Source organism: Sarcophilus harrisii, chromosome 2 (assembly GCF_902635505.1).
Source record: "Sarcophilus harrisii chromosome 2, mSarHar1.11, whole genome shotgun sequence".
In the NCBI taxonomy this organism is placed as follows: domain Eukaryota; kingdom Metazoa; phylum Chordata; class Mammalia; order Dasyuromorphia; family Dasyuridae; genus Sarcophilus; species Sarcophilus harrisii.
Window position 1 is genome coordinate 253,172,326 of NC_045427.1, and position 27,026 is coordinate 253,199,351.

The window sequence follows — 27,026 nt, forward strand, 5'->3', positions numbered from 1 at the left end:
ATTAACCAAAGAGAACAGCGAATGTAGTTTTATCCACTGGCCAATGTATAAACATAACTAAAAATAAATACCGATATTGTAATATAATTCATTATTTTTCTAGCATACACTGCAACATGATACAACACAGAGTTGCAAAATAACATATTTTCTAATATTATTCTATAGAATTTTTTTCATAATTACATTTATAAGAATAAGTTCCCTTAAGAAATATAGTCAGTACAGCAATTAAATAATCTGTAATTCCCTGTCTAGGAAACAATGAAAACAATCAGTGTGATTTTTCATACATAAAGGATACTTTACTCTCTCACTATGCCATGGCACAGAGATGATAAAGTTGAGTACCAGTAGAAAAAAGCTTACTAAACTGGTTGATTTTGACAAAAAGTTGAAGGACAATGCAATACTGTATTTTGTGTCCTATTTATCTGCAAAACTTTGCATCAAGGTCAGTTCATGGGATAATACATAAAAATGCCTTATGCCATCATAAGATCTTGAAATGGGAAAAGAGGTGGTAATGAAAAATGATTTCAGGACTCTCATGTGCAAAGTCTCCAAATTAATCTATCTGCTTTTTGAAAAAATTAGAATGAGGATAGTGCCTCAATTTAAATTAATACTAGAACTACTGAATGTTTTTAAAGATCCTGTTCTTCTTAGATGGTTCTTTATAATATTTATCAGCACAGAAAGAGAACAAGCATCATTCCATTTTAAAGCAAAGGAAATAAAAGTCCAATGAAGTTGAATAAAAGGTCAAATTTGTCAAAATAAACAATCAGTGAGGAACAAAGGCATAATTCACATGATGTTATAGCCAATAAACAACATAGACTCTTGGAAGAAATTTAGCTTTTCAGAATAGAGGATTAAAAAACAAATTTCCATCTTAATTAAAGATACTGTGTTAACATTACAATCAATGACAAAAAAGAAATAGTTCTAAATAGTTCTAAAATCACATAGGTGATTTAGTCTTTTCAGGTCACTTAGTCTAATCCCTTCATATTTCAAATGAAAAAACCAAAGCCTAGGAAGAAGCAATTTGGGTTACAGTCACAGATCCTGATCACATCTCCTGAATTTTAGGAAAATACTCTGTCTTGTTATACTGTTATGTCTCCAATAAATATGTCCATAAATATAATTCATACAACTTCACAAAGAATATTGTACTTCTTACTTTTTAATAATCAAATAGGAAAATGGGCAAAGATAAGCTATCATCAAAAAGGAAAGAAATGGGAACAGGGATTGATTCTTGATATGATATTTTCTACATACTTAAGGCTTAAGTGTTTGTTAAATTTTAAATTATATAAAAATAAAATGTTAAGTAACATTCATTTCTCTTGCATTCAAAAATAACCTTTAATGTCAATTGTCTTTTATACAATAATCATGAATGAGGGTCCATGGATTACCACCAGTCTTTCCCCCCATTCCCTTATACATGCATAAACACACACACACACATACACACACATACAGACACACACACACACACACACACACATAAATCACCACTTTCTTATTCTAAAAGTGTATAGAAGATGAAAATCCTACTATTTCCATCTCCATTTCATTTATATGATATAAAAATGGTGGTTGAACCAAAGGGTTCAGAAAGGGAGAAGTGTCTACTACATGGAAAGATTCAGGTAAGATCAGGGGTTCTTCACTTGTTTTTGCATGTGTTGGACAGGTCTATAAAGTCTTTAGGATATTTTTAAATGCATAAAATAAAATCCATAGGCTTTCAAAGGAAATTTATGACATTAAAAATAGTTATAAAAGTATTTTTTTTTGAAGTTCAGAGTCTCCAGATTAAGAACTTCTGACATATAAAATGGAAGGTTCTTTTATAAGTTTGGGCTAAGCAAGAAGCCAGTAATTCTAGAACTCTGAGTTCCAATTCCATTTCTGTACATTTTAACAAATATTTTTTAAACATAATCTATTGAGAACATGATCAAATTTCTCTTATTTAACTCAATTTAATAAATACATATTGGATGCCTACTTTGTGCAAAGCACTAGACTTCAAAGAGATGCAAAGGAAAAAAACCACAACGTTTTCTGCCCTTAAGAAGCTTGTAATTGCGAGTAAGACTTGTGCAGATGCACACCTCAATTGTATTTAGTAATAATATTACCTTTCTGTGATTCTTTCTTCATATGATTAGACAGGCAAACTTTCTAACCTATCTCATAAGCAATTGTAAGGAAAATAACTAATGAAATGGACTTGAAGATGTTTACAAGTATGAAATACATATTAGAATATGTAACATTGTGCATTTACAAAGCTATAAATTTGTCATAAGATAATTCCTTGTTGGTTTCTTGCTTCAAATAAATTTTTTTGAGAATTTGGTAAATGGAATTTAGCTTATTTGGTTCTATTATCCAATCTCATTCTCTCCTCCTCTGGAGCATATAACACTCAGAAAACTACACACATATATGAAACCATGCATATTTCTCCAGCAGGATATAAAACTTAAATATATGAAATTTCTAGCTTTTTTCACTCTAACCCATATCTACATGTATATCTAATTTCTTAGTATTTGCTGAATGCTAGAGGCTTTGAGCAACTTTTAAAATTATGGGAAGATCACAAAATGAATACAGGAAAATGATAGATTAGATAGGTATATCTTCTTGGTATTCCAATTTTTCTAATTAATATAAAGAAATTACTAGTTGACAGCAACTGGGTTTTTATACCAGAAAGGCAAATTTAGAGGGCACAGTGAATAGAGTTTAACAAATATTTAGTAAAACTAATTAATGAAAATGATATCATTTACTCAATAATAGCCTGAGGGGAGCTTCTTTCCTGCCACTATGCTCTTCCTAATCTCCTAGTCAATTTCCTTCCTCCCCAAGATTATTACAGACTTCAGAAGATCACAGAATGGGAAAATTTTCAAAGGAAAAAAAAAAGATACTAAGGTGATTTGGCATCAATACTCACACAAAGATTGAATCAGTATGAGATTGGGGAGGGGACAGAGAGAGAGGGAGATTATTTTCTTATGGCTAACAAAACATGAGGCAGTAATAAATAGGTTTTAAACTTTGACCATATCAGGATACAGTATTCTCATCAAGAAATGTTCCTGGAAAAACAATCTCCTTTTTTTCATTTGTCATCAGAAGTAACATAACTCTAAATTGGACATTTCCTCTGTTAAAATTTATCTTTAATTCATACAAAAATATGAAGGAATTCATATTTAACATTGGGGAAAATAGGGAACTACATCCTTTAGGGCTCTTTAGATTGAAATTAAGATATATTAGTATTAAAGAGAAGATAAGCAGATAATTAGGAAATATGTCTCAGCGATTCATATCAAACTGTAGTACTAAATTGCTGGCATCTAACTATGACTATTTTTCTGTGTGTTTCTGAAGGAAGAAGAAATAGAAGAAGAGGTGAATTACAGGGTGATAAGGTACAATAAAGAGGGACAATTAATGCCAACTATGTTAGAAACCAAATGACAAAAAGGGGGGGAACCCTCCCCTTCAAAGAACAATACAAATAATCTAGGTAAATTATTAAAGTTCATCATCATTGTAGATCTAGAGAAGACAGGCACCCAAAGTCCTACAAGTTAGTTAGTTGAAAAGGATCTCCTCATTTTACAAGTGAGAAAATTGAAGCCTAAAATATTTAATTATGTTTGCACAAGGGTTATACAGCTATTTGATGGCAGATACAGAACTAGAACAGGAGTCTACTATTTCCAGTGACCCCTTTACTGTATCAGAGATTATCTTTGATGTTGATATCTTGACATATTTTCTGACATGAGAGATAATACTAGGCACCATTCCTTAGTAAATGGTTTAACACAATTTCATTGATAACAGTAATATAAAATTATATTTCATTTACTTGTCAAAATTAAAATGAGATTACTCTAAAACTATCCAAGACATTAACTTTCCCCCAGATTTTTTCAGTGATTGTAACAAAACTAAAATTGCCAACACAGAGTTGTTTAACCATACTTATTATTCTGTGGATGAAGTGGCAAGGAAAACACCCTTAATTTCTAACCAGGTTTCTTATAGTGAGGGTCATAAATGTGATAATTTGATCCTAAAACAACTTTGTAGTCTCCTGGATACCTTGTCTCATTTATCCTGAGTAGGAGCTGATCAGTGCAAAGGAAGAAGGAATGAGGCCTGAAGTAAGAGAAATAGAAAGAAAAAGAAATCTAAAATGAAGGCCATATTTTAGCATCCCCATTGGGATCAACTTAAACTTTCTAAAATTTTCCAATTAAAAATCAGGAATATGAGTAAAACCACCTCATGCTTGGAAGCTACAATGAATCTGAATTTACTCTAAGAATATAAATCAGGTACTTACCCCTTCACTGGCATTTTCACCTGTGTTGGCAAGCATTTCCTGTAGAGCTCTTACAGAGAGAGACTGTTCCAGTACAAAATTGCAGATGCAGAGATCTGGAGGAACATACTGTTGAAATAAAACAAAGAAAAATGACAAAAAATAAGGTTGAAAGCTTGCCTGGCTGACCCAAATCAAGATCATATATAAGAGGGGAGGAACAGAATGAAAGAGAAGAAAATAAGAAATTATATAATGCCTACTATGTGCCAAGTACTGTCCTAAGAAGTTTACAAATATTCTTACCACAACTCTGAGTAGATGCAGTTATTATCCTCATTTTACAGTCAAAGAAACTGAGGCAAACAAATTAAATGACTTATCCATAGTTTCAGAGCAAGTAATAAGGCCATGGTCTTCCTACCAGAAGTGCGTAAGCCTAGCTCTAACACAAAGTCCCAATTCAGGAAGTAAGTCTGTTAGGAGGAGTTTAAAAAAAAAAAAAAAGCTCGGACCATGAAAAATTAATATGATGATAAAGATACCCAAGATACAAACAGAAAAAAAAATGACTCAAAAACATCTATATGTATAAGCCTCAAAAACAAAAAAACCCCAAAACCAAAAAAAACCCACATATCTTGAACACATTTATGTTGACTGGCCTATTACTATGTCCCAAATGACAATGATTCATATTTGATCAGTAATTGACCTCCCTTGCTAATGGGAAGTTCTTATGTACCCAATAATTAGCTTGAGTACCTACAATTAGCATTATGAATGCAAAATTAGTAAACTATAAGTTCAGACAATTCCATCTAATTCAAGTATGCAATGTTAGCAAACCTTATTAATCACAATGTCTTTATATTCAAGGAGGATGGCATTGGGGGTGAAGAGAGGCTCTTAGTCTTGACTATCATAAAATATTCCTTCTACTCAGTCTCTGTGAAACTGTTCTACAACAACAATCAGATAAAGGTAGATACCTTAGAGGATCTGGGCTCTCATTTGGGATACATATCACACGAAATGCTTGACCCAGTGTTATAGGCTCATGGGACTGTAGGATGAGAGGGCCACATGTTTGCATGCTTGTGAGTAACAAACAGCTTGACTTATGATGTTGTGAAAACTTACATTCTTTCTCAGTACCTCCTTACCTACAATCCCCATCACAAATTTCAATAAGAATTCCTGGAAAAAATAAAGCAAGAAGTTTGGTTTTTTGTTTGATTTTGAAGACTTTAAAATTATTTTATAAACAAAATGAGAACCTTTGAGAAAAGAGGTGAGGAAAAAAATGAAATCACTTGACTAAAGAATTTATGCCTTAGTTTAAGAAATATAAAAACTTATTTCAGCAATAAACTTAGAAATTAAAATGGTCCATAATAAATGACAAAAGACTAAAAAATAAGAAAATGTAAAGAACTTCAATATCAAGAAAAACTATCCTTTAAAAGATCAGGAAAGGGAGCAGCTAGATGGCACAGTAGATAGAGTATCTGTCCTGAAATCAAGAGGACCTGAGTTCAAATCTGTCATCCAACATTTAATACTTCCTAGCTGTGTGACCCTGGGCAAGTCACTTAACCCCAATTGCCTAAGCACAAAATAAAAAAAAAGAGAGAGAGAAAGCAGGAAAGATAATTTAAAAATCACTTGCACTACAAGAAAGTCATGTTCCCCCCCCACTCAAAAAAAAGTTTTAGACCTCATATTTCAAAAACTAACAGGAAGGAAAATTATTTCAAATTTATTAGAAAAAGAGGTAAAACACAAAAAATTCACTGGTCTAAAAGAAAGTCAAAAATGAAAACTCCTAGAAACATTATCAACAAAACCACCAGCTTCCAGGACAAAGGCAGGGAGATCTATTAGGGAAAAAAGAAAGGACGTATGGGGACTATCACTGATCTCAATAGTTTTAATACCTGAACCTTCTGTCTTCTACACTATTCAAAGGAGGGCAAAACACATATAGATTTAGGGATAGAAATATATGAAACAAAAGGGAAACAGAATAGAAGAGAAAGAGAGAAGTGGAATAAGAATATTGATATACAGAGAAATGAATTATAAGCAAAACAAATTTCTTGCAGTATTAAAAAGTAAAAAGCAAAGACAGTTTTAAAAAGAAAGAAAGAAGTAAATCTCAACTAGAGTCTGGACAAAAGAAAAAGGTGGTAGAGCACCAGAACCAGAATTCATCCAGCATAAAGCAATGTTGCTAAGCATACTCTCACTAATTTTTTGTACAGAGAAGGAGGATAGATGAGAAAACAAGGAAAGTCATGTTAACTCAAGTCAAGCCAACACACATTTATTAAGCAAAAGTAAGCAATATGTTAAGGTCTGGGAATACAAAGAAAGAAAAAATCAATCTCTGCAAGAAGCTCTTATTAAACAATTACTTATAAACAAAATATATACAGGATAAACCCTAATCTCATAGAGGAGGGACTATGATAAAGAAAATCAGTAATAGATTCTTCTGAAGGCAGGATTTTAATTAAAGCTTAAAGAAAACCAGGAAGAAAAGACAAGGGAGAAAATTGTAAGCATTGGGAACAGTCACTGAAAATGCATTGGAGATAGGCGTGTGGTATGCTAAAACTGCAAGTAAGACAGTGACAATGGCTCAGAATATTTGGAAAAAATAAAGGTGGAAAAGGAGAAGAAAGACAGGAGAGACCAGGTTGCAGGGTTTTAAAAGTCAAATAGAAGATTTTGTATTTGATTCTATAAAATGGTCATACTTGCACTTTAAGTTCAATTTAACAGGTGAGCAGATGAACGGAAGTAGGGAATCTTGAGAAAGGGATACCAAAGAACAGAATGGTAGGTTACTGTAAAAGTCCAGGTGTGAAAGTGGTTGTATATATACAGAGATCTGGAGGAACATACTGTTTATAGTGTATATACAGAAAAGTTGTTATGAAGGTATATTTAACTGATCGATTATGGATCTAGAGGAGAGAAGAGTGAAAGAAACAAGGATAATATCTGGGCCCCCAAACTAGGTTATAAGAAGATGATGGTGGCCTCAACACTAATAGGAACATTAGGCAGAAACTTTTAGAAGAAAGATAATGAGTTCCATATTAGACATGCTGAGTTGTTTAAAGTAAGTTTTTCTTTTTTTTTAGGTATACATGTACATTCATTTTTTAAATATATTTCCATATAACTTCATATGAGAGAAAAATCAGAACAAAAGGGAAAAAAAACATGAGGAAGAAAAAAAGGAAAAAAAGGTGAAAATAATGTGTATTGATTCACCTTCAGTCTCCAAAGGTCCCTCTCTGAATGAAGATGGAATTTTCCATCCAAAGTTTATTGAAATTGCTTTAGATCATTGAATTGCTGAGAGCCAATTATATCATAGTTGATCATCATAAAATCGTGTTGCTATGTACAATGCTTTTCTGGTTCTGTTTATTTTACTCAGCATGAGTTCATGTTGCACCATACTAGAGTCATAAAAGAAACTTGGCAGGACTCCTTTGCCTATTCCCCCAAATAATTCACCTATTATAGTATTTGGTATTAATTGTTCTTTAAACATTTGGTAGAATTCGTTTGGCCAACAGGGACTAATACATTGTTGGTGGAATTGTAAATACATCCAACCATTCTGGAGAGCAATTTGGAACTATGCTCAAAAAGTTATCAAACTGTGCATACCCTTTGATCCAGCAGTGTTACTATTGGGCTTTTATCTCAAATAAATCATAAAGAAGGGAAAGGGACCTGTATGTGCAAAAATGTTTGTGGCAGCCCTCTTTGTGGTGGCCAGAAATTGGAAACTGAGTGGATGCCCATCAATTGGAGAATGGCTGAATAAATTGTGGTGTATGAATATTATGGAATATTATTGTTTGCTAAGAAATGACCAATAGGATGATTTCAGAAAGGCCTGGAGAGACTTAACATGAACTGATGCTGAGTGAAATGAGCAGAACCAGGAGATCATTATATACTTCAACAACAATACTATATGATGATCAGTTCTGATGGACCTGGCCATCTTGGGCAATGAGATGAACCAAATCATTTCCAATGGAGCAGTAATGAACTGAACCAGTTATACTCAGAGAAAGAACTCTGGGGATGACTAAGAACCATTACACAGAATTCCCAATCCCTATATTTTTGTCTGCCTACATTTTTAATTTCCTTCGCAGGCTAATTGTACACCATTTCAGAGTCTGATCCTTTTTGTACAGCAAAACAATGGTTTGGACATGTATACTTATTTGTATTTAATTTATACTTTAATATATGTTCTGCTTATTTTAATTCACATTTTTTCTGAAACCATCCTCTTCATCATTTCTTACAACTCAATAGTATTCCATTGCATTCATATATCATGACTTGTTCAGTCATTCCCCAACTGAGGGACCTCTTCAGTTTCCAACTTGTCACTACAAAAATTGCTACTGTAAATATTCTTGTACATGAGTCCTTTTCTTCTTTTGTTAATATCTTTGTGTTAAAAACTTATAAAGGATAAGCATAATTTAGTACCCCTTTAAGTATAGTTCTAAACTTCTTTCCAGAATCGTTGGACTAGTTCACAATTCCAACAATTTTGGCATATCTGTTTTCACACATCCCTTCTAGCAATTGTCATTTTCCATTGTTACTTTAGCCAAGCTTGTGGGTATACAGTGGTACTTTGGAGTTGCTTAAATCTCTATTTCTCTAATTATTAAAAATTTGGAACATTTTTTTCATATGCTATGAGTAGTTTGGATATTATTTTCTGAAAGATAGCTATTTATTGTAAATTGGAAAATGGCTCTAATAAATTTTAGTCAGTTCCTTATAGATTTTAGAAGTGAAATCCTTAGAAAAATATACTGTAAAGTTCTCCCTCCCTCCCCCCCCCCACGTTATATGTTTTTCTTCTTGGTTTACATGATAAGTTTAGCATGATATATGGCATAAGATGTTGGTCTATAACAAATTTCTGCCTAACTACTTCCAGTTTTCCCAACAAGTTTTGCCAAATTGTTAATTCTTATTGAAACAGTTGGGATCTAAGTTAACATGTTCATTTGCTTCTAGATATGTTATAATTTATTTGATAATTAACCACCACTGATCAACCTCTCAATTTTTTACCCAATACCAAATTGTTTTGCTTATTACAACTTTGTAATATATTTGAGATCTGCTAACATTAATCCTCCTTCCTTTTCATGTTTTAAAGATCAATTCCCTTGGTATTTTACACTTTTTATTCTCCTAGATCTTCAGATCTAGGAGATCTTCCTAGGTTTTCCTAGGTCTGAAGAGTAAGGTTTTTGTGGGTTTAATTAGCACAACAGTGAACAAGTAAATTAATTTAGGTTCTAATGCTATTTCTATTCTATTGGCTGGACCTAACCATGAACAATTGATGTTTCTACAGTTATATAGCTCTGTGTTTAATTGTGTAGAGTGTTTTGTAATTGTCTTCATAATGATTTGGCAAGTAGACGCCCAAGTAGTTGGTACTGTCCACAGTTATTTCAAATATAATTTTCTCCTGCTATTTATTTCTGCTGGATTTTGTCATAAATATATATATATATATATATATATATTAATACTGATAATTTGTATAGATTTATTTTATATCCCACAACTTGTTAATTGTTTCAATGGATTTTTTAGAGTTCTCTTAATAAACCCTCATGTTATATACAAAAAAGTGACAGCTTTGTTTCCTCATTGTCTATGCTTATTCAATTTCTTTTTCTTGTCTTCTTGCAATAGCTAGCACTTCTAGTACAATATTGATGAATAAGTTTGACAGTGGACATTCTTGATTCATCCCAATAGCAGAAAGTCTTCTAATTTACCCATATAACCAAAGATTTCTACTCTTGCTTTGATATAGATACTACATATTTTGAGAAATCTTTCATTTACTCAAATGCTTTTTAATATTTATAACAGAAATGAATGTACTATTTTATCAACTGCTTTTTCAATATATTGAAAAAAAATCATGATTTTTGTTGGGAGGTTTTTAGCCATAAATCCAACATGGTCTTAGTACATGATTCTTGAGAAATGTTGTTGTAATCTCCTTGCTAGTAATTTATATGGAAATTTTTCAACAATATTCATTAGGATGAGCCAGTGGATTGAAAAAAAAAAATATATATATATATATATAAAAGACTTGGACATATAAAGGAAGATGCTATCCACCTTCAGAGAAAGAACTGAAAATAGATATAGTATGGTATTACATATGTGCACATGAATGTATATGTGCATAATTATAGATAGCTCTGTGTGTGTGCATATATATGTATGTGTGGGTATATCCATACTTTTTTGTAGCTTTCTTGGTCAGAGAGAGAAAAGGAAAGATAAAGAAAGAAGTGTGCAGCAGAGAACAAATGAAAATTTACATGGAAGCAAAGAAAAGACATATATTATTATTTATAGCTTTCTTGAAATGGAAATGTATTGTTTTATATTGTTATATAGGGTTACTTGAAATGGATATGTATTGTTTTGTATTGTGAATCCTTTTATGTTCTGCTCTACACATGGCAATTTTTTTGTAGGTTGTATTTAAGTTTAAAATAAAAACAAATGGTCACACAAAATATTCATTAGGGAAAATAGTCCAGTTTTCTTTCTCCGTTCTCTCAGTTTAAATATCAAGACCATATATGCATCATAAAAGGAATGTAGGGGGAAAATCCCCCTTTTTATCTCTTTTCTAAAAGTTTCTGTAGTAATGGAATTCACTTTACTAAATGTTTGGTATAACTTGCTTATCCATCTGATCCTGGTTTTCCCTACTCCTTTGGGAATTAATTTATGAATTTTTAAATTTGTTTTTCTAAGATAAAATTATTTAAATGTTTTATGTGCTGTTCAGTTGTTCTGGACAATTTATCTTTTCATAAATATTCATTCATTTCATTAAGATTGTCAGTTTCACTGGCATACAATTAATCAAGATAATAACTAATAATTGCTATCATTTCTTCTTCATTGGTTGAGAATTCACCTTGTCATTTTTGTTACTGATTTTTCTTCTTAAAAAAATAAAACTGGCTAATGGTTTATCTATTTTGTTGTTTTAGGGTTTTTTTTCCCCACTACCAAAAAAAATCAGTTTTCAATTATTTTTTAAACTTTCAATCTTGTTAATCACTTCTTTGATTTTTAGGATTTATATTTTGGTGTTTATTTAGAGGTTTTTTTTTTTTTTTTAGTGTGGTGCTTTTCTACTTTTTTTTTAATTTCATCCCCAAGTCATCAACATGTTTTTTCTCTTTTATTGATATAAACACTTAGAGATATAAATTTCCTTTACTACTTTAGCTGCATCCTTCATTTTTTGGTATGTTGTGGAATTGTTATTATATTTAATGGAATAATTAGTTTTTTTTTCTGTTTTCTTTTACATGCCCATTCTTTAAGATTACATTGTTTTCCAATTAATTTTAATTATTGCTTCAAAGACCCTTTATTGCATATATTTTTATTGCTTTATTGTAGGAAAAGATTTATTTAATTTATTTCTGCTTTTTCATATTTGTTTGTGAGTTTTATGGCCTACATACAGGATTAATTTTTGTAAAAGTATCCTATACAAACGAAAATATACATACTCCTTTAAATTCTCATTTGCTATTCCATATATGTAATTTTTCTAAAAATTTCATTGGATTCCATAATCTCTTTCTTATGTATTATTAGATTTATCTAGATCTTAAAGGAGCAAATTGAGGTCTCCCACTATTATTGTTTTCCTACTTCCTCCTTCTTCCTTTCTACATTAAAATTTTCCTTTAAGAATCTAGAATCTATATCATTTGATGCATATTGGTTCAAATATGTTATTAACTTATCATTTATGATACCTTCTAAGAAAACATATTTTCCTTGTTTATCTTTTTAAATTAGATCTACTTTTGCTTTTCTTTTGTCAAGGATCATGGTTGTCTAAGATTATGTTTATAGGGGTGTGTGTGTGTGTGTGTGTGTGTGTGTGTGTGTGTGTTTTATTTCAGCAAAGACATGATACATTCTGCTGGAAGCCATTTTTTTTTAAACTCCATCTATATCTTTCTGTTCCAAATATTTTTTTTAACTGATTTTGTTGGATTCTGTTTTCTGATACAGTCTGCTCTCTTGTTTCATTTTATGGATGAGCTCGTCTCAATCACAATTATATTTGCTAACTGTCCATTTCCCTCTATCTGATTCCTTTATCCTTCTTTTTATGCTGCTTCCTCTTTAAGAATCTATTTTGTTTTTAACTCGTGCTTCCATTAATCTACCCTCTCTCCTAACTCGCATGTTTTTTTCTATTAAATTCTTTCCCTCCTATTTTCCTGTTAAATAAAATTAATTTCTGCATCCGTGTGTGTGTGTGTGTGTGTATGTGTGTGCGCGTGCGCACATTATTCTTTCCTTGAACCAATTCAGAGAAGAGTAAGGTTGCTTGTTTCACTCTATTGCCTCCTCCAATATTTAAACTTTTCCTTGTGTATCTCATTTTAATGAGATAATTTCCCCCATTTCTCTCTCCCTTTTTCCTCTCCCCCCACTCAGTTTTTGTATGGTGCCATGTATTGCTAAGAAAAAGGTGCAATGTAAGATTCACACTTAGTCCCTTTGTCTAATTAGAACCCCTCTAACCACTGGTGATATTAAAATTCTGAGAAAGTATTATCTCCATTTATTATCTCCAAATGTAAGACTATAAATAGTCTTGCCTTGTTTAGTGTCTTATGAGTTTTCTCATGTTTATCTTTTCATGTTTTTCTAAAGTCCTGTGTTTTAATATTAAATTTTCTATTCAGTTATGGTATTTTAATCAAGAAATAGAAAAGTCTTCTATTTCCTTAAATATTCATTCTGCTTTACCCCAAGGATTATGCTAAGTATTTCTGGGTAGTTTATTCTTGATTGTAGTTTTACATTCTTTGCCTTATGAAGTATGATATTCTAATCTCTGCTCTTTTATTGTGACTGCTAATTATTGTGACTTGATTATGGCTTTGAAATACTTGAATTCTTTCTTATTGGATGCTTACAGTATTTCCTACTTGATGAGGGAACTCTGGATTTTGACAATATATTACTGGGAGTTGTTTTGGAGTTTCTTTCAAGAGGTATCCAGAGGATTCTTTTGATTTCTATTTTGTCTTTTGGTTCTAAGATATATGGGAATTTTTCTTTTATATTTCTTAAAATATGAGGCTGAGACTTTTTAAAGTTATGGCTTTAGGGCAGTCCAAGGATTCTTAACTCTCTGATCTATTTTACAGGTGAGTTATTTTCTTGTTAGATATTTCATTTTTTCTTCTATTTTTTGCACTCTTTTGACTTTGTCTAGTCATTTTTTAATGTCTCATGAAGTCATTAGCTTCCATTTGGCCACTTCTCAAGAGATGATTTTCTTTAATAAGGTTTTGTATTTTTATTATCAACTTTTTCATTATTTTTTTCATTTTTTTGCAAACCTGAAATTTCTTTGTCAATTTTTTTATTCTACCACCCTTATTTGTTTTGTTTTTGTTTTGTTTAAATGTTCTAGAAATTCCTACTGAGATTGTATTGTAGCTTAATTTCTTTTTGAGGTTTTGCTTGTAGATGTTTTCAAGTTATTTTTTTAAGTGTTTGTGTTTTGAGCTTCCCATGGTGGATCTTTATGATAAAATTCTTTCCTTTTTATCTTTCATCCAGCCTACTTTTTGATTTTGTAGTCTGTACTTAAAATTGCCTTCTGCTAACTTCTGGGAAATGAGTTGGGGTAGGAATGCCTACCCTGACTATCACACTATTCTTTTGTTGCTTTCTTAAGTTCAATTAAATGTATTTTGGTGATTTCAAAATTTTTGAGGACAGTTTGTTTACTGCCTGCCTAGTGTGTGTTCTATTGGTTATTGACTCAGGTTTCGGGGACAATCTTGCTCTGGTCATTCAGTATAGGAAATGTGCAAGGTCAAGGCTAGACTCTGCTCCTAAGCTCAAAGTCATATGAAATTCTAGACTTTTTATTTTTCCAGATGAATTTTGTTATTATTTTTTCCAGCTCTGTAAAATAATTTCTTGGGAGTTTGATTGGTGTGGCACTGAATAAGTAGATTAATTTAGGTAGAATTATCATTTTTACAATATTAGCTTGGCTTACCCAAGAGCACTTGATATTCTTCCAGTTGATTAGATCTGACTTTATTTGTGTGAAAAAGTGTTTTATAATTATGTTCATGCAGTTCCTGACTTTCCCTTGGTAGATAGATTCCCAAATATTTTATACTATCAACAGTTATTTTAAATGGAATTTGTCTTTGTATCTCTTGCTGCTGGATTTTGTTAGTGATGTATAAAAATGCTGATGATTTATGTGGATTTATTTTGTATCCTGCAACTTTGCTAAAGTTGTGAATTGTTTCTAGTAGTTTTTAAGTTTGTTCTCTAGGGTTTTCTAAGTATACCATCATATCATTTGCAAAGAGTAATAATTTGGTTTTCTCATTACCTACCATTTCTTTAATCTCTTTTTCTTCCCTTATTGCCAAAGCAAACATTTGTAATACAATATTGAATAGTAATGGCAACAGTGGGCAAACCTTGTTTCACCCCTCATCTTACTGGAAATGGTTCTACTCTATCCCTATTACATATGATGCTTGCTGATGGTTTTAAATAGAGGCTACTGATCATTTTAAGGAAAACTTTATTCATTCCTATACTCTCTACTGTTTTTAATAGGAATTTTGCCAAATGCTTCTTCTGCATCTGTTGAGATAATCATATTTTCTGTTGGTTTTGTTATACATGTTGTCAATTATGGTAATAGTTTTTCTAATATTAAATCAGCCTTGTATTCCTGGTATAAATCCTACGAGGTCATGATGTATTATCCTGGTGATAACTTGCTATAATCTCTTTGCTAATATTTTATTTAAAATTTTTGCATCAATATTTATAGCGAGATTGGTCTGCATTTTTCCCCTCTATTTTAGTCTTTCCTGGTTTAGGTATCAGTGCCATAACTGTTATAAAAGAAATCTGACAGGAGTCCTTTCCCTATTTTTCTAAATAGTTTGCACAGTGTGGAATTAATTGTTCTTTAAATGTTTGGTAAAATTCACATGTAAATCCATCTGGCCTTGGAGACTTTTTCTTAGGGAGTTGATTAATAGCCTTTTCAATTTCTTTTTCTAAAATGGGACTATTTAGAGCAGCAGGATGAATATAGAGAGGCTTGGAGAGACTTACATGAATTGATGCTAAGTGAAATGAGCAGAACCAGGAGATCAACAACAATACTGTATGAAGATGTATTCTGATGGAAGTGGATTTCTTTGACAAAGAGACCTAACTCAGTTTCAATTGATCAATGATGGACAGAAGCAGCTACACCCAAAGAAAGGACACTGGGAAATGAATGGAAACCGTTTGCATTTTTGTTTTTCTTCCCAGGTTATTTTCACCTTCTGAATCTAATTCTTCTTTTGTAACAAGAGAACTGTTCAGTTCTGCACACATGTATTATATCTAGGATATACTATAACATATTTAACATGTATAAGACTGCTTGTCATCTGGGGGGAGGGGGTGGAGGGAAGGAGGGGAAAAGTCGAAACAGAAGTGAGTGCAAGGGATAATGCTGTAAAAAATTACCCAGGCATGGGTTCTGTCAATAAAAAGTTATAATTAAAAAAATAAAATAAAATAGGACTATTTATTTATTTATTTATTTTTATTTAATAGCCTTTTATTTACAGGATATATACATGGGTAACTTTACAGCATTAACAATTGCCAAACCTCTTGTTCCAATTTTTTACCTCTTACTCCCCCCCCCCCTAGATGGCAGGATGACCAGTAGATGTTAAATATATTAAAATATAAATTAGATACACAATAAGTATACCTGACCAAAACGTTATTTTGCTGTAGAAAAAGAATCAAACTCTGAAATATTGTACAATTAGCTTGTGAAGGAAATCAAAAATGCAGGTGGGCATAAATATAGGGATTGGGAATTCAATGTAATGGTTTTTAGTCATCTCCCAGAGTTCTTTTACTGGGCATAGCTAGTTCAGTTCATTACTGCTCCATTAGAAATGATTTGGCTGGTCTCGTTGCTGAGGATGGCCTGATCCATCAGAACTGGTCATCATATAGTATTGTTGTTGAAGTATATAATGATCTCCTGGTCCTGCTCATTTCACTCAGCATCAGTTCATGTAAGTCTCTCCAGGCCTTTCTGAAATTTTCCTGTTGGTCATTTCTTACAGAACAGTAATATTCCATAATTTTCATATACCACAATTTATTCAACCATTCTCCAACTGATGGACATCCATTCAGTTTCCAGTTTTTAGCCACTACAAAAAGGGCTGCCACAAACATTCGTGCACATACAGGTCCCTTTCAAAATGGGACTATTTAAATAATTTATTTCTTCCTCTGTTAATATGGGCAATCTATATTTTTGTAAGTATTCATCCATTTCACTTAAATTATCAGATTTGTTGGCAAACAGACAAAATAGCTCCTAATTATTGCTCTAATTTCCTCTTCATTAGTGGAAAAGTTCATCCTTTTCATTTTTGATACTAAGAATTTGATTTTCTTCTTTCTCTTTTCTAATCAAATTAACTAAAGGTTTATCTTTTTTGTTGGTTTTCTCATAAAAAACAACTTTTAATTGAACTTTTTGTTCATTAGTTCAATAGTTTTCTTACTTTAAATTTTATTAATCTCCCCTTTTATTTTCAAATTTCAAATTTTGTATTTAATTAGGGAGTTTTAATTTGTTTTTTTCCTAGCTTTTTTAGTTGCATGCCCCAGTCACTGATTTTTTTTTTCTCCATTTTGTGCAAGTAACCATCTAGAGATATAAAAATTCTCTTAAAAACTGCTTTGGCTGCATCCCATTTTGACATGTTATCTCATTATTGTCATTCTCTTGGATGAAATTATTGATTGTGTCTATTTGTTGTTTTACCCACTCATTCTTTTTTTTTTTTTTTTTTTTTATTAAAGCGTTTTTATTTTTCAAAACATGCATGGACAATTCTTCAACATTAGCCTTTGTAAAACCAATTTTTCTTCCCTTGTTCTAGGTCCTCCCCTAGATGACAAGTAGTCCAATATATGTTAAATATGGTAGAAATATATGTTAAATCTAATGCATACATATTTATGCAATTATTGTGCTGCACAAGAAAACTCAAATCAAACCAATTTTTTTTAAAAAAATAAAATAAAATGCAAGCAACAACAAAAAGAGTGAAACTATGTTGTGAATCATGTTCAGTTCTCCCAGTCCTATTTCTGGGTATAGATGACTCTCTTTATTACTGAACAATTGGAACTGGTTTGAATAATCTCCTTGTTGAAGACAGCCATGTCCATGAGAATTGATCATCACATAATCTTGTTGTTGCCATGTATAATGATCTAGTTCTGCTCATTTCACTTAGCATCAGTTCATGTAGGTCTCTCCAGGCCTCTCTGAAATCATTCTGCTGGTTGTTTCTTATAGAAAAATAATATTCCATAACATTCATATATCATAATTTATTCAGCCATTCTCCAATTGATGGCCATCCCTTCAGTTTCTAGTTTGTTACCACTACAAAAAAGGTTGCCACAAACATTTTTGTACATGTGGGTCTCTTTCCCTTCTTTAAGATCTCTTTGGGATATAAGCTCAGTAGAAACACTGCTGGATAAAAGTGTACACACAGTTTGATACTTTTTAAAGCACAGTTTCAAATTTCTCTCCAGAATGGTTGGATCTGTTCACTAATACATAATGTATTAGTGTCCCAGTTTTCCCACATCTCCAACATTCATCATTATCATATCCTGTCATCTTAGCCAATCTGAGAGGTATGTACCTACTCATTCTTTAGAATTAGATTATTTAATTTCCAATTAATATTTAATCTATTTTTCCCTGGCCCTTTATTACAGGTAATTTTTATTGCATTATTATGTGAAAAAGAAGCATTTACTATTTTTGCCTTTTTGCCTTTGATTTTGAGGGTTTTATGCCCTAAAATGTGCTCAATTTTTTGTATAGGTTCCATGTACTGCTGGGGAAAGAATTGCTTTCTGTCTGCATTCAATTTTCTCCAAAGGTCTATCATATCTAACTTTTCTAAAATTCTATTTACCTCCTTAACTTCTTTATTGTTTATTTTGTGGTTTAATTTATCTAGTTCTGATTGAGCACCCAATCGCAGTATGGTTTTGTAGTCTATTTCTTCTTGCAACTCTCTTAACTTCTAGAGGAAGTTGGATGCTATACCACTTGGTGCATATATGTTTAGTACTGATATTACTTCATTATCTATAGTACCCTTTAGCAAGATGTAGTTTCCTTCCTTATCTCTTTGAAAGAGATCTATTTTTGCTTTTGCTTTATCCAAGATCAGATTGTTACTCCTGCTTTTTTTAATTTTTTACTCCAACTGATGCATAATAGATTTTGTTTCAGGCTTTTACCTTTACTCTGTATGCATCACTCTGCTTTAAATAAGTTTCTTATAAACAACATATTGTGGGATTCTAGCTTTTAATCCAGTCTGCTAATCAGTTTTTGCTTTATGGAAGACTTCATTCCATTCATATTCACAGATAAAATACTAACTCTATATTTCTCACCTTTTAATTTCCCCAGGTTATGTTTTTCTCTTTCCCCCTTTCCCTCTTCACCAATATTTTGCTTCTGACCACCACCTCCCTCAATATGCCTTCCCCTTTTATAGTCTCTGACCCTTTTCTTATCTCTTTCCCCTTCTCCTGTTCTCCCTTCTATTACCTCCTCCTTTCCTTGCCCCTTTTTTCTCCTATAAGATGAAACAAATTTCTATATTGACCTGAATATGTCTGTTATTCTCTTTTTGAGACAAATCCCATGAGATTAACATTCATACAATGCTCATCCTCCTTCCTTCTTTCCCTCAGCTATAATAGGTTTGTTTTGCCTCTTGATGTGATATAATTTACCCCATTTTACCTCCCCTTCTCTCTTCTTCTAGTACAATGCCTTTTCCACTTGTAGCTACTTTTTTTTTATATCATCACAGTAAAGTCAAATTAAATTTATACTCTCTAAGTGTATCCCTAACAAATATACAGTTCTTAAGAGTTAAACATGTTATCTTTTCATATGGGTCCTGTATACATTTTAAACTGTAAAAACATAGATTTTACTTTTTTCTCTTTTTACCTTTTTATGCTTCTCTTGAGTTCTGTATATGAAGATTAAATTTTCTGTTCAGCTCTGGTCTTTTCATCAAAAACCAATGAAAACTCCCCAATTCATCGAATGTCCATCTTTTCCCCCGGAAAGATAATGCTTCTTTTTGCTGGATAGTTGATTCTGGGCTGCAAGCTAAGTTCCTTTGCCCTTTGGAATACCACATTTCAGACTCTTTGATCTTGTAAAGTGGAAGCTGCTAGGTTTTGGGTAATCCTTATTGTATTTCCTTGATATTTGAATTGGTGGGTTTTTTTCCTGCCTGCTTGCAGTATTTTCTTCATGATCTAACAATTCTGGAATTGAGCTACAATATTACTTGGAGTTTTCATTTTGGGGTGTCTTTCAGAAAGTGACCAGTGGATTTTTTCAATGGCTATTTTATCCTATGGTTTTAGCTAGGACATCAGGAAGGTTTTCCTTCATGATTTCCTGAAAAATTATGTCTAAGTTCTTTTTTTTCATCACAGTTTTTAGGCAATTTAATAATTTTTAGATTGTCTCTCCTGGATCTATATTCTAGATCACTTAGTTGTTTTTCTGATAAGGTATTTTACATTTTCTTCTATTTTTTCAATTTTTTAAAATTTTGTTTGACTGATTTCGGGTGTCGCATTGAATCATTTGTTCAATTACAATTTTTAGCGAATTATTTTTTTCAGTTAACTTTTTTATATCCTTTTGCATTTGGTGAACTGAACTTTTAAATGAGTTGTTTTGTTCATTGGATTTTTTTTCAATTTCAGAAATTCCATTTTTCAAGGAGTTGATTTTGTTTTCTATTTTGCCAAAACAATTCTTTAAGGAATAATTTTCTTCAAATACTTTGTTTCCTTTTCCAGAGCTCTCATTTACTTTCGACATTTTTCTTCTCTGTTTTAAGTTTTGTTTTTTTTTTTAATTCTTCCAAGAGAGCCTTGTGAGATGGAGACCAATTTGTATCATTTTTTTTGCCATTAATGTGCTCAGGATTTTAAGTCTGTTTTTCTCTAACTCCATAAAAGCTGTATATGGTCAGAACTCTTTTTGCCTTTTTGATCATTTTTAAAGGTTGAGGTCTGCTCTAAAGGCAATTTCCCAGACTTCCCCTGCAGGCAACAGGAGTTTTATGCTGCCTAGGCCAATGCTGCCTGCTTTCTTTTCTACTAAGTGGATATGACCAAGTTCCACTTGTTATGCTGGAGTTCAGAGGCTCACTATTTGCCTTCTGTAGTGCATTGGAGGTCTCACAGTTAGTCTGTTGATCCACTGGCTTCTGAATCAGGACAGAGTAGCAAATGCTGCTGTATTTTGGCTGTGAACCTCCCACTAGATTCTCCTAGCACCTGGAAGCCTCTAGGCCCTAGGCCTTCCTGCATTGCATTGGCACCGAATAAACCAGGACTTTCCTGAAGTTCTTCCAAAATATTTTCTGATGGAAATTTGTTACATTCCAAATATTTATGGGTTCCCATTCCAAAACCCTTCAGAGGCTTGATCTGGTATTGGTCTAAGGGAAGCCAGGAAGAGCTCAAAGACCTGTCTACTCTCTGCCATCTTGACTCTGCTCCCCCTGGAATCTCTTTCTATTCCAGTGCTACATACCCTGATGCTTTCTCAATTTTCTCTTTCTCTTGATTCCTGCTGTAATGTTCCCTGATATGACTGTTGCTGTGCACTCCAGCCTAGCATCCACCCAGTTTAAATAAGCCTGCCTGTCCTTCTAAGCTGCCATGAGATTAAAAAAAATTACTCACTTTGACTTTTTTTTTGACTTTTCCAATCAGAATTTGGTTTAGCATAGAAAATATATGTTGGGTAAGCTAGGCAAAAATGTTTCCTAGCTCTCTCCATAATTTTGTCTCTGCCCCCTAAATTCAATGATTCTTAAATGAGTTCATTTTGATCTTGTTTCCATGTCATCTACTTTTTATATTGTATTCTGTTTTTTTCAATTTTTGAGTTAATTCTAACATTTCTTTCTGTCTCATGAAGTTCTCAACTGCCATTTGATCCATCCTTATGTTCAGAATGTCTCTTATTTGGATAAGAGTTATCTCTTAGCAACTATTAATACCCCTTCATTTTTTTTCCTGTAGACCTTTCATTTCATGTTCAAGTCTTACTTCATTTCTTCTGGATATTCACAATGTTCTTATGGAAGATCTATCTTTAATTTTGAGTCTTGTTATAGTTGTTGCAAAATTACTCATTCCTAAGTTGTAATTACTGGGAAATTCTGGATCTAGAATAGTTTTAATAGTAATTAATGTGACTTTTTTGGTTTATTTAGTTTAAGGCTTTGAAAAGGATTTTTGCACCAGATCCAGCATCTATCCCATGACATAATTCTTGTTGTTGGGGTTGACCCTGCCTGGTCTCAAACTAGATCAACTTAATTGTATTATCTTGTACTGTATCTTCCTCCTTTCTCAGGTTAAACTACCCCTGGATATTTGTTATTCTGAACGCTGTATCTTTAGTACTCTCTCTAACACCATAAGACAGAATATTAGGAAGCCCGTAGATGTTCCAGCATGTGTGTTCAAATTCTCACCTCACAAACTTCTGCCTCATTTTAAATCTCATTTATGTATGATTCAAAAGACATCACTCATATCACCTTGCCATTTTACTATTTCATTATTTTACTCTTACTTCAAATCTTAATGTAACAGGCAAGTGACAAAGCAGCAGATGCAGATACCTTAGGAGCTATAGTTACAACACTGCACACAGTTGATCCAAGGCATAGGGTCATCTTCTCACTGGACAGAAGCAGTAGTGATTCCTGGATGTCTGAGCAGTCTTTTTCAAAGATCACACTGCTTACTTCTTGGCATGAGGAAAATGCTATAAAAGGTGCCCTAAAAATTGTCTGCTTTACCTAACCTAACCCTTGTCCTACTTACTGAGGCAGGAGGGAATCCTACCTACAGTCCACACACACACACACACACACACACACACACACACATCCATACATCCACACACATGCACAAAATGTACAAAAACTTTTAAAAAATGATTCCACTCACTACTGGCACACAGAATCCAGTAGACTTGAAAGACAGTTCTTGCTATAAGAGAACTCAGAATATACTATATCTAAATAGCAAGGCTGCAGATGACCATGTGACTGATTGCCACTTGCAGCAAAGTGCCAGGCCACCATGTCAGTGTGTATTCTGCTACCATGACAAACCCTGATAAAGTAAAAGGAAAGTTTTATTTGAACCTGGAAACCCTTATTATCAATTTGCCAAAAGAAGCCAAACTTGTAATTCTGGGTGACTTTAATGACAGAGTAAGCATAGACTATCAGAAGAAATAGAATCAGAAACAACAGCAACAGTCACTTTCTACTAAAGACTACTGTATTTAGTGACTTTTTCATCAGCAACACTATCTTTATTTTAATACAATAAAATAATGTGCTCTTGTAGCAAACATTGGCACTTAATAAACTATGCCAGTGTAAGGAGAAGAGACAGGATATGAGTGACAGGGAGTATGTGTGCCATAGAGTGCTTGGCAGATTACATATTCTCCAATCTAAACATTCACATTCAACAAAAGCAACAGCCCCAAGGCAAGACAACTACCAGAAGACAATGTCAACAAATGTGCTTCTCTGTGTGAGAATACTTTGCTGTTGACTTGAAAGAAAAGCTGAGCCAACACATAGTTGGCAACAGTGGAGCAAAAAAGGAGTGGGGCAGCTTTCAGAAATTTGGTATACAGCATTGCATTTATTCATCTAGGCTGGAACATTTCCAAACATTAAGATCAGTTTGATAAAAATGATGGGCAAATTCGGTTGCTATCAAATGAAAAATGAAAACTCCACATCTACAACAAGATAATTCATCCATCTCTAAGAAAGCAGTATTTAATTCCATCAAAATTCCAAAAAAGCAAGCTAATCTTAGAAAGATGTACGATTCTTGGCTTGGTAAGAAGGCAGATGAAATAAGTCTTATGTTGACAGTAACAATCCAAAATGGTTCTGCAATGGTCTAAATGCAATTTATGGGACAAAGATATATGGTGTATCTCAACTACTTAATAGTAATGGATTCACACTGATCCCAGAGAGATGGGCTAAACACTTTCCATCATGTTCTCAAAAGACCACCATCAACCAATGTTGGAGTCACTGATCATATACCTTAGCTTCAATCAATTCCTCTCTAGCCAATCTTCCAATTGAATTAGAATACTGACTGCCATTAAGGATCCTCTCTTGTGACAAAGTATCTGGTACTGATTCCATTTCAGTAGAAATTTACAAGGCAAAGGAAACTGATAATACAAAAACTGACCAAATCTTTTGGTTCATATGGCAAAAGGAGATTACTCCCCCAACCCCTAGAAGATCAAGTATGTTTCCATTTTCTCTGTTTATAAAGAAAAAAGAAATAGGTTGTCCTATTATAATCACAGTGTAGGTCTCTTTCTTAGTTACTGTTGGCAAAATTCTTGCCAGTGTACCCTTAAAAATCTTATCATTTGTAACAAACCTCTGGTATAGCCTTCTAATCTCATACTGGCCTGACCAGCCACAGTTGGACACACTATATATTTCTCTCAATAAGGAGATATCATTTTGGTTCTCTTCAAATAAGGAGGCCACCAACCAAAATTCAGAAACCCACCTGGAGTTTGTAGAATTCTATGTGCTATAAGCATTTGATTAACAAAGAAAAGAGAAAAAATCTGAAGCTTTAGGAAACACAGTAACTATTCACTACTATCTCATTCTGATTGCTACAGTAGCAAAACACTTACAAACCATTTTCCAATTGTCCCTTACTTTCATATAAAAGAATGCTTTACTATTCTTTCTTCATTCAACCTTCTTCTTCCACTGTTACTTGGCATTGATGATTTAGTGTTTTATTTTAGTGATAACATGACTTATATGCCATGTAAATCTACAGTAAATACTATACACCAATACCTCCATTCACTCATTTTCAGTATGTGGTCTACATGATGAATGGAAAAAACTCTGGGTGAAAGATTAGGCCTGTCCAATGTAGCCAGTAGCTGATAAACACATAAAAAATAATGAAATTAACAAAGGAAAGCGATTCTTAATCACAACAGTCAAGAAAAACATTGATTCTACAAGATGAATAACAAATAGATAAAATAGGAAACTTCTTTAATACAGGAAAAAAGATATGCAAAAATTGAGAAAAAATATGCCTGCAGAAATCAGTAGAAGCAAACTCAGAATAAAGAAACAAATTCAATTTAATATCAGGATAGGGAAATCACAGAGTATTTGGAAAAAATATATTTAAATTTTTTTTCAATAAGTCTTCTTTCTTTACCCAAGGCTTGGTATCCCACCTCATTCTCTTTGAAAATGAAAATCTCAGCATTTCTATACCAACAAAACCTAAATAGCAAGGGACAGTAAAAGAAATTGCATTTAAAGTAACTCCAGACAGGAGGTAGAGCCAAGAAGATGAAGGAACATCCGGGCTTGCTTGAGCTCTCTCCTCAATGCCTGCAGATATCTTTAGATAACAACATTAAGCATCTCTGAAAACAGCAGAGCACCCTCCACCCTGGAAGCAAAGCCCGACTTTAGCAAAGATTTAAAAATTAATAGATAAGGAAAATGAGCAGACAACAGAAAAAAAAAATCTGACTACAGAAAGTTACTACGGTGACAAGGAAGTGCAAAACACTTTCAGAAGAAGACAATACATTCAAAAGTGCTACATTCAAAGCACCCCAGAAAAATGTGAATTGCTCTCAGGCCACTGAAAAGCTCAAAAAACATTTTGAAAAAAAGTTAGAGATGTAGAGAAAAATTGGGGAGATAAATAAAGGTGATCCAAGAAAATCATGATTTTAAAAAAGCCAACAGCTTAGTAAAGAAGACACAAAAACATAGTGAAGAAAATAACATCTTAAAAAGTAAGCCAGGCCAAATGATAAGAGAAGTACAAAAAGCCAATGAGGAGAAGAATGACTTAAAAAACAGAATTGTCTTGTTGGTGGAGTTGTGAACGAATCCAACCATTTTGGAGAGTAGTTTGGAACTATGCTCAAAAAGTTATCAAACTGTGCATACCCTTTGATCCAGCAGTGTTACTACTGGGATTATATCCCAAAGAGATTATAAAGAAGGGAAAGGGACCTGTATGTGCACGAATGTTTGTGGCAGCCCTTTTTGTAGTGGCTAGAAACTGGAAACTGAATGGATGTCCATCAGTTGGAGAATGGCTGAATAAATTGTGGTATATGAAAATTATGGAATATTACTGTTCTGTAAGAAATGACCAACAGGATGATTTCAGAAAGGCCTGGACAGACTTACACGAACTGATGCTAAGTGAAATGAGCAGGACCAGGAGATCATTATATACTTCAACAACAATACTAGATGATGACCAGTCCTGATGGATCAGGCCATCCTCAGCAACGAGATCAACCAAATCATTTCTAATGGAGCAGTAATGAACTGAACTAGCTATACCCAGAAAAAGAACTCTGGGAGATGACTAAAAACCATTACATTGAATTCCCAGTCCCTATATTTATGCACACCTGCATCTTTGATTTCCTTCACAAGCTAATTGTACAATAATTCAGAGTCTGATTCTTTTTGTACAGCAAAATAATGTTTTGGTCATGTATACTTATTGTGTATCTAAGTTATATTTTAATATATTTAACATCTACTGGTCATCCTGCCATTTAGGGGAGGGGGTGGGGGGTAAGAGGTGAAAAATTGGAACAAGAGGTCTGGCAATTGTTAATGCTGTAAAGTTACCCATGTATATATCCTGTAAATTAAAGGCTATTAAATAAAAAAAAAAAAAAAAAAAAAGAAAAAAGAAAAACCCTTGAGTACAGAAAAAAAAAAAAAAAAAACAAAAAACAGAATTGTCCAAATGGAAAGAGAGACACAAAAATTCACTGAAGAAAAGAAATCCTTAAAAAGTAGAATTGGCCAAATGAAAAAGGAGGTAAACAATAAAATAATTCCTCAAAAAATAGAGTTGAGTAAATGGAAGCTAATGGCTTTATAAGAAAGCAAGAAACAAAAAAACAAAACCAAAAGAATGGAAAAAATAGAGGTTAATATGAAATATCTCAATATTTTAAAATAACTGACTTGGGAAATAGATGCAGGATATATAATTTAAAAATTATAAGACTATCTAAAAGTCACGACTCAAAAAAACAAAAGAGCCTAGACATCATCTTCAAGAAATTATCAAGGAAAACTGCCCTGGTATTCCAGAACCAGAGAGTAAAAGAGAAATTAAAAGAATTCACCAATCATCTCCTGAAAGAGATCCCAAAAGGAAAATTCCCAGGAATATTGTAGTCAAATTACTTATTTCCCACATCAAGGAGAAAATATTTCAGGAG

The 27,026-nt window shown here is 32.8% G+C and overlaps 1 protein-coding gene across 4 annotated transcripts in view; it reads right to left on the minus strand.

The window, feature by feature from the left end:
- Positions 1-27,026, minus strand: part of RYR3 (ryanodine receptor 3) — a 708,417-nt gene that overhangs the window by 439,723 nt on the left and 241,668 nt on the right. For all 4 annotated transcript variants that reach the window (XM_031952023.1, XM_031952026.1, XM_031952025.1 and 1 more), the window contains exon 3: positions 4,403-4,510. In XM_031952023.1, the coding sequence (XP_031807883.1) occupies positions 4,403-4,510 (108 nt within the window). The remainder of the gene's footprint in view (positions 1-4,402; positions 4,511-27,026) is intronic.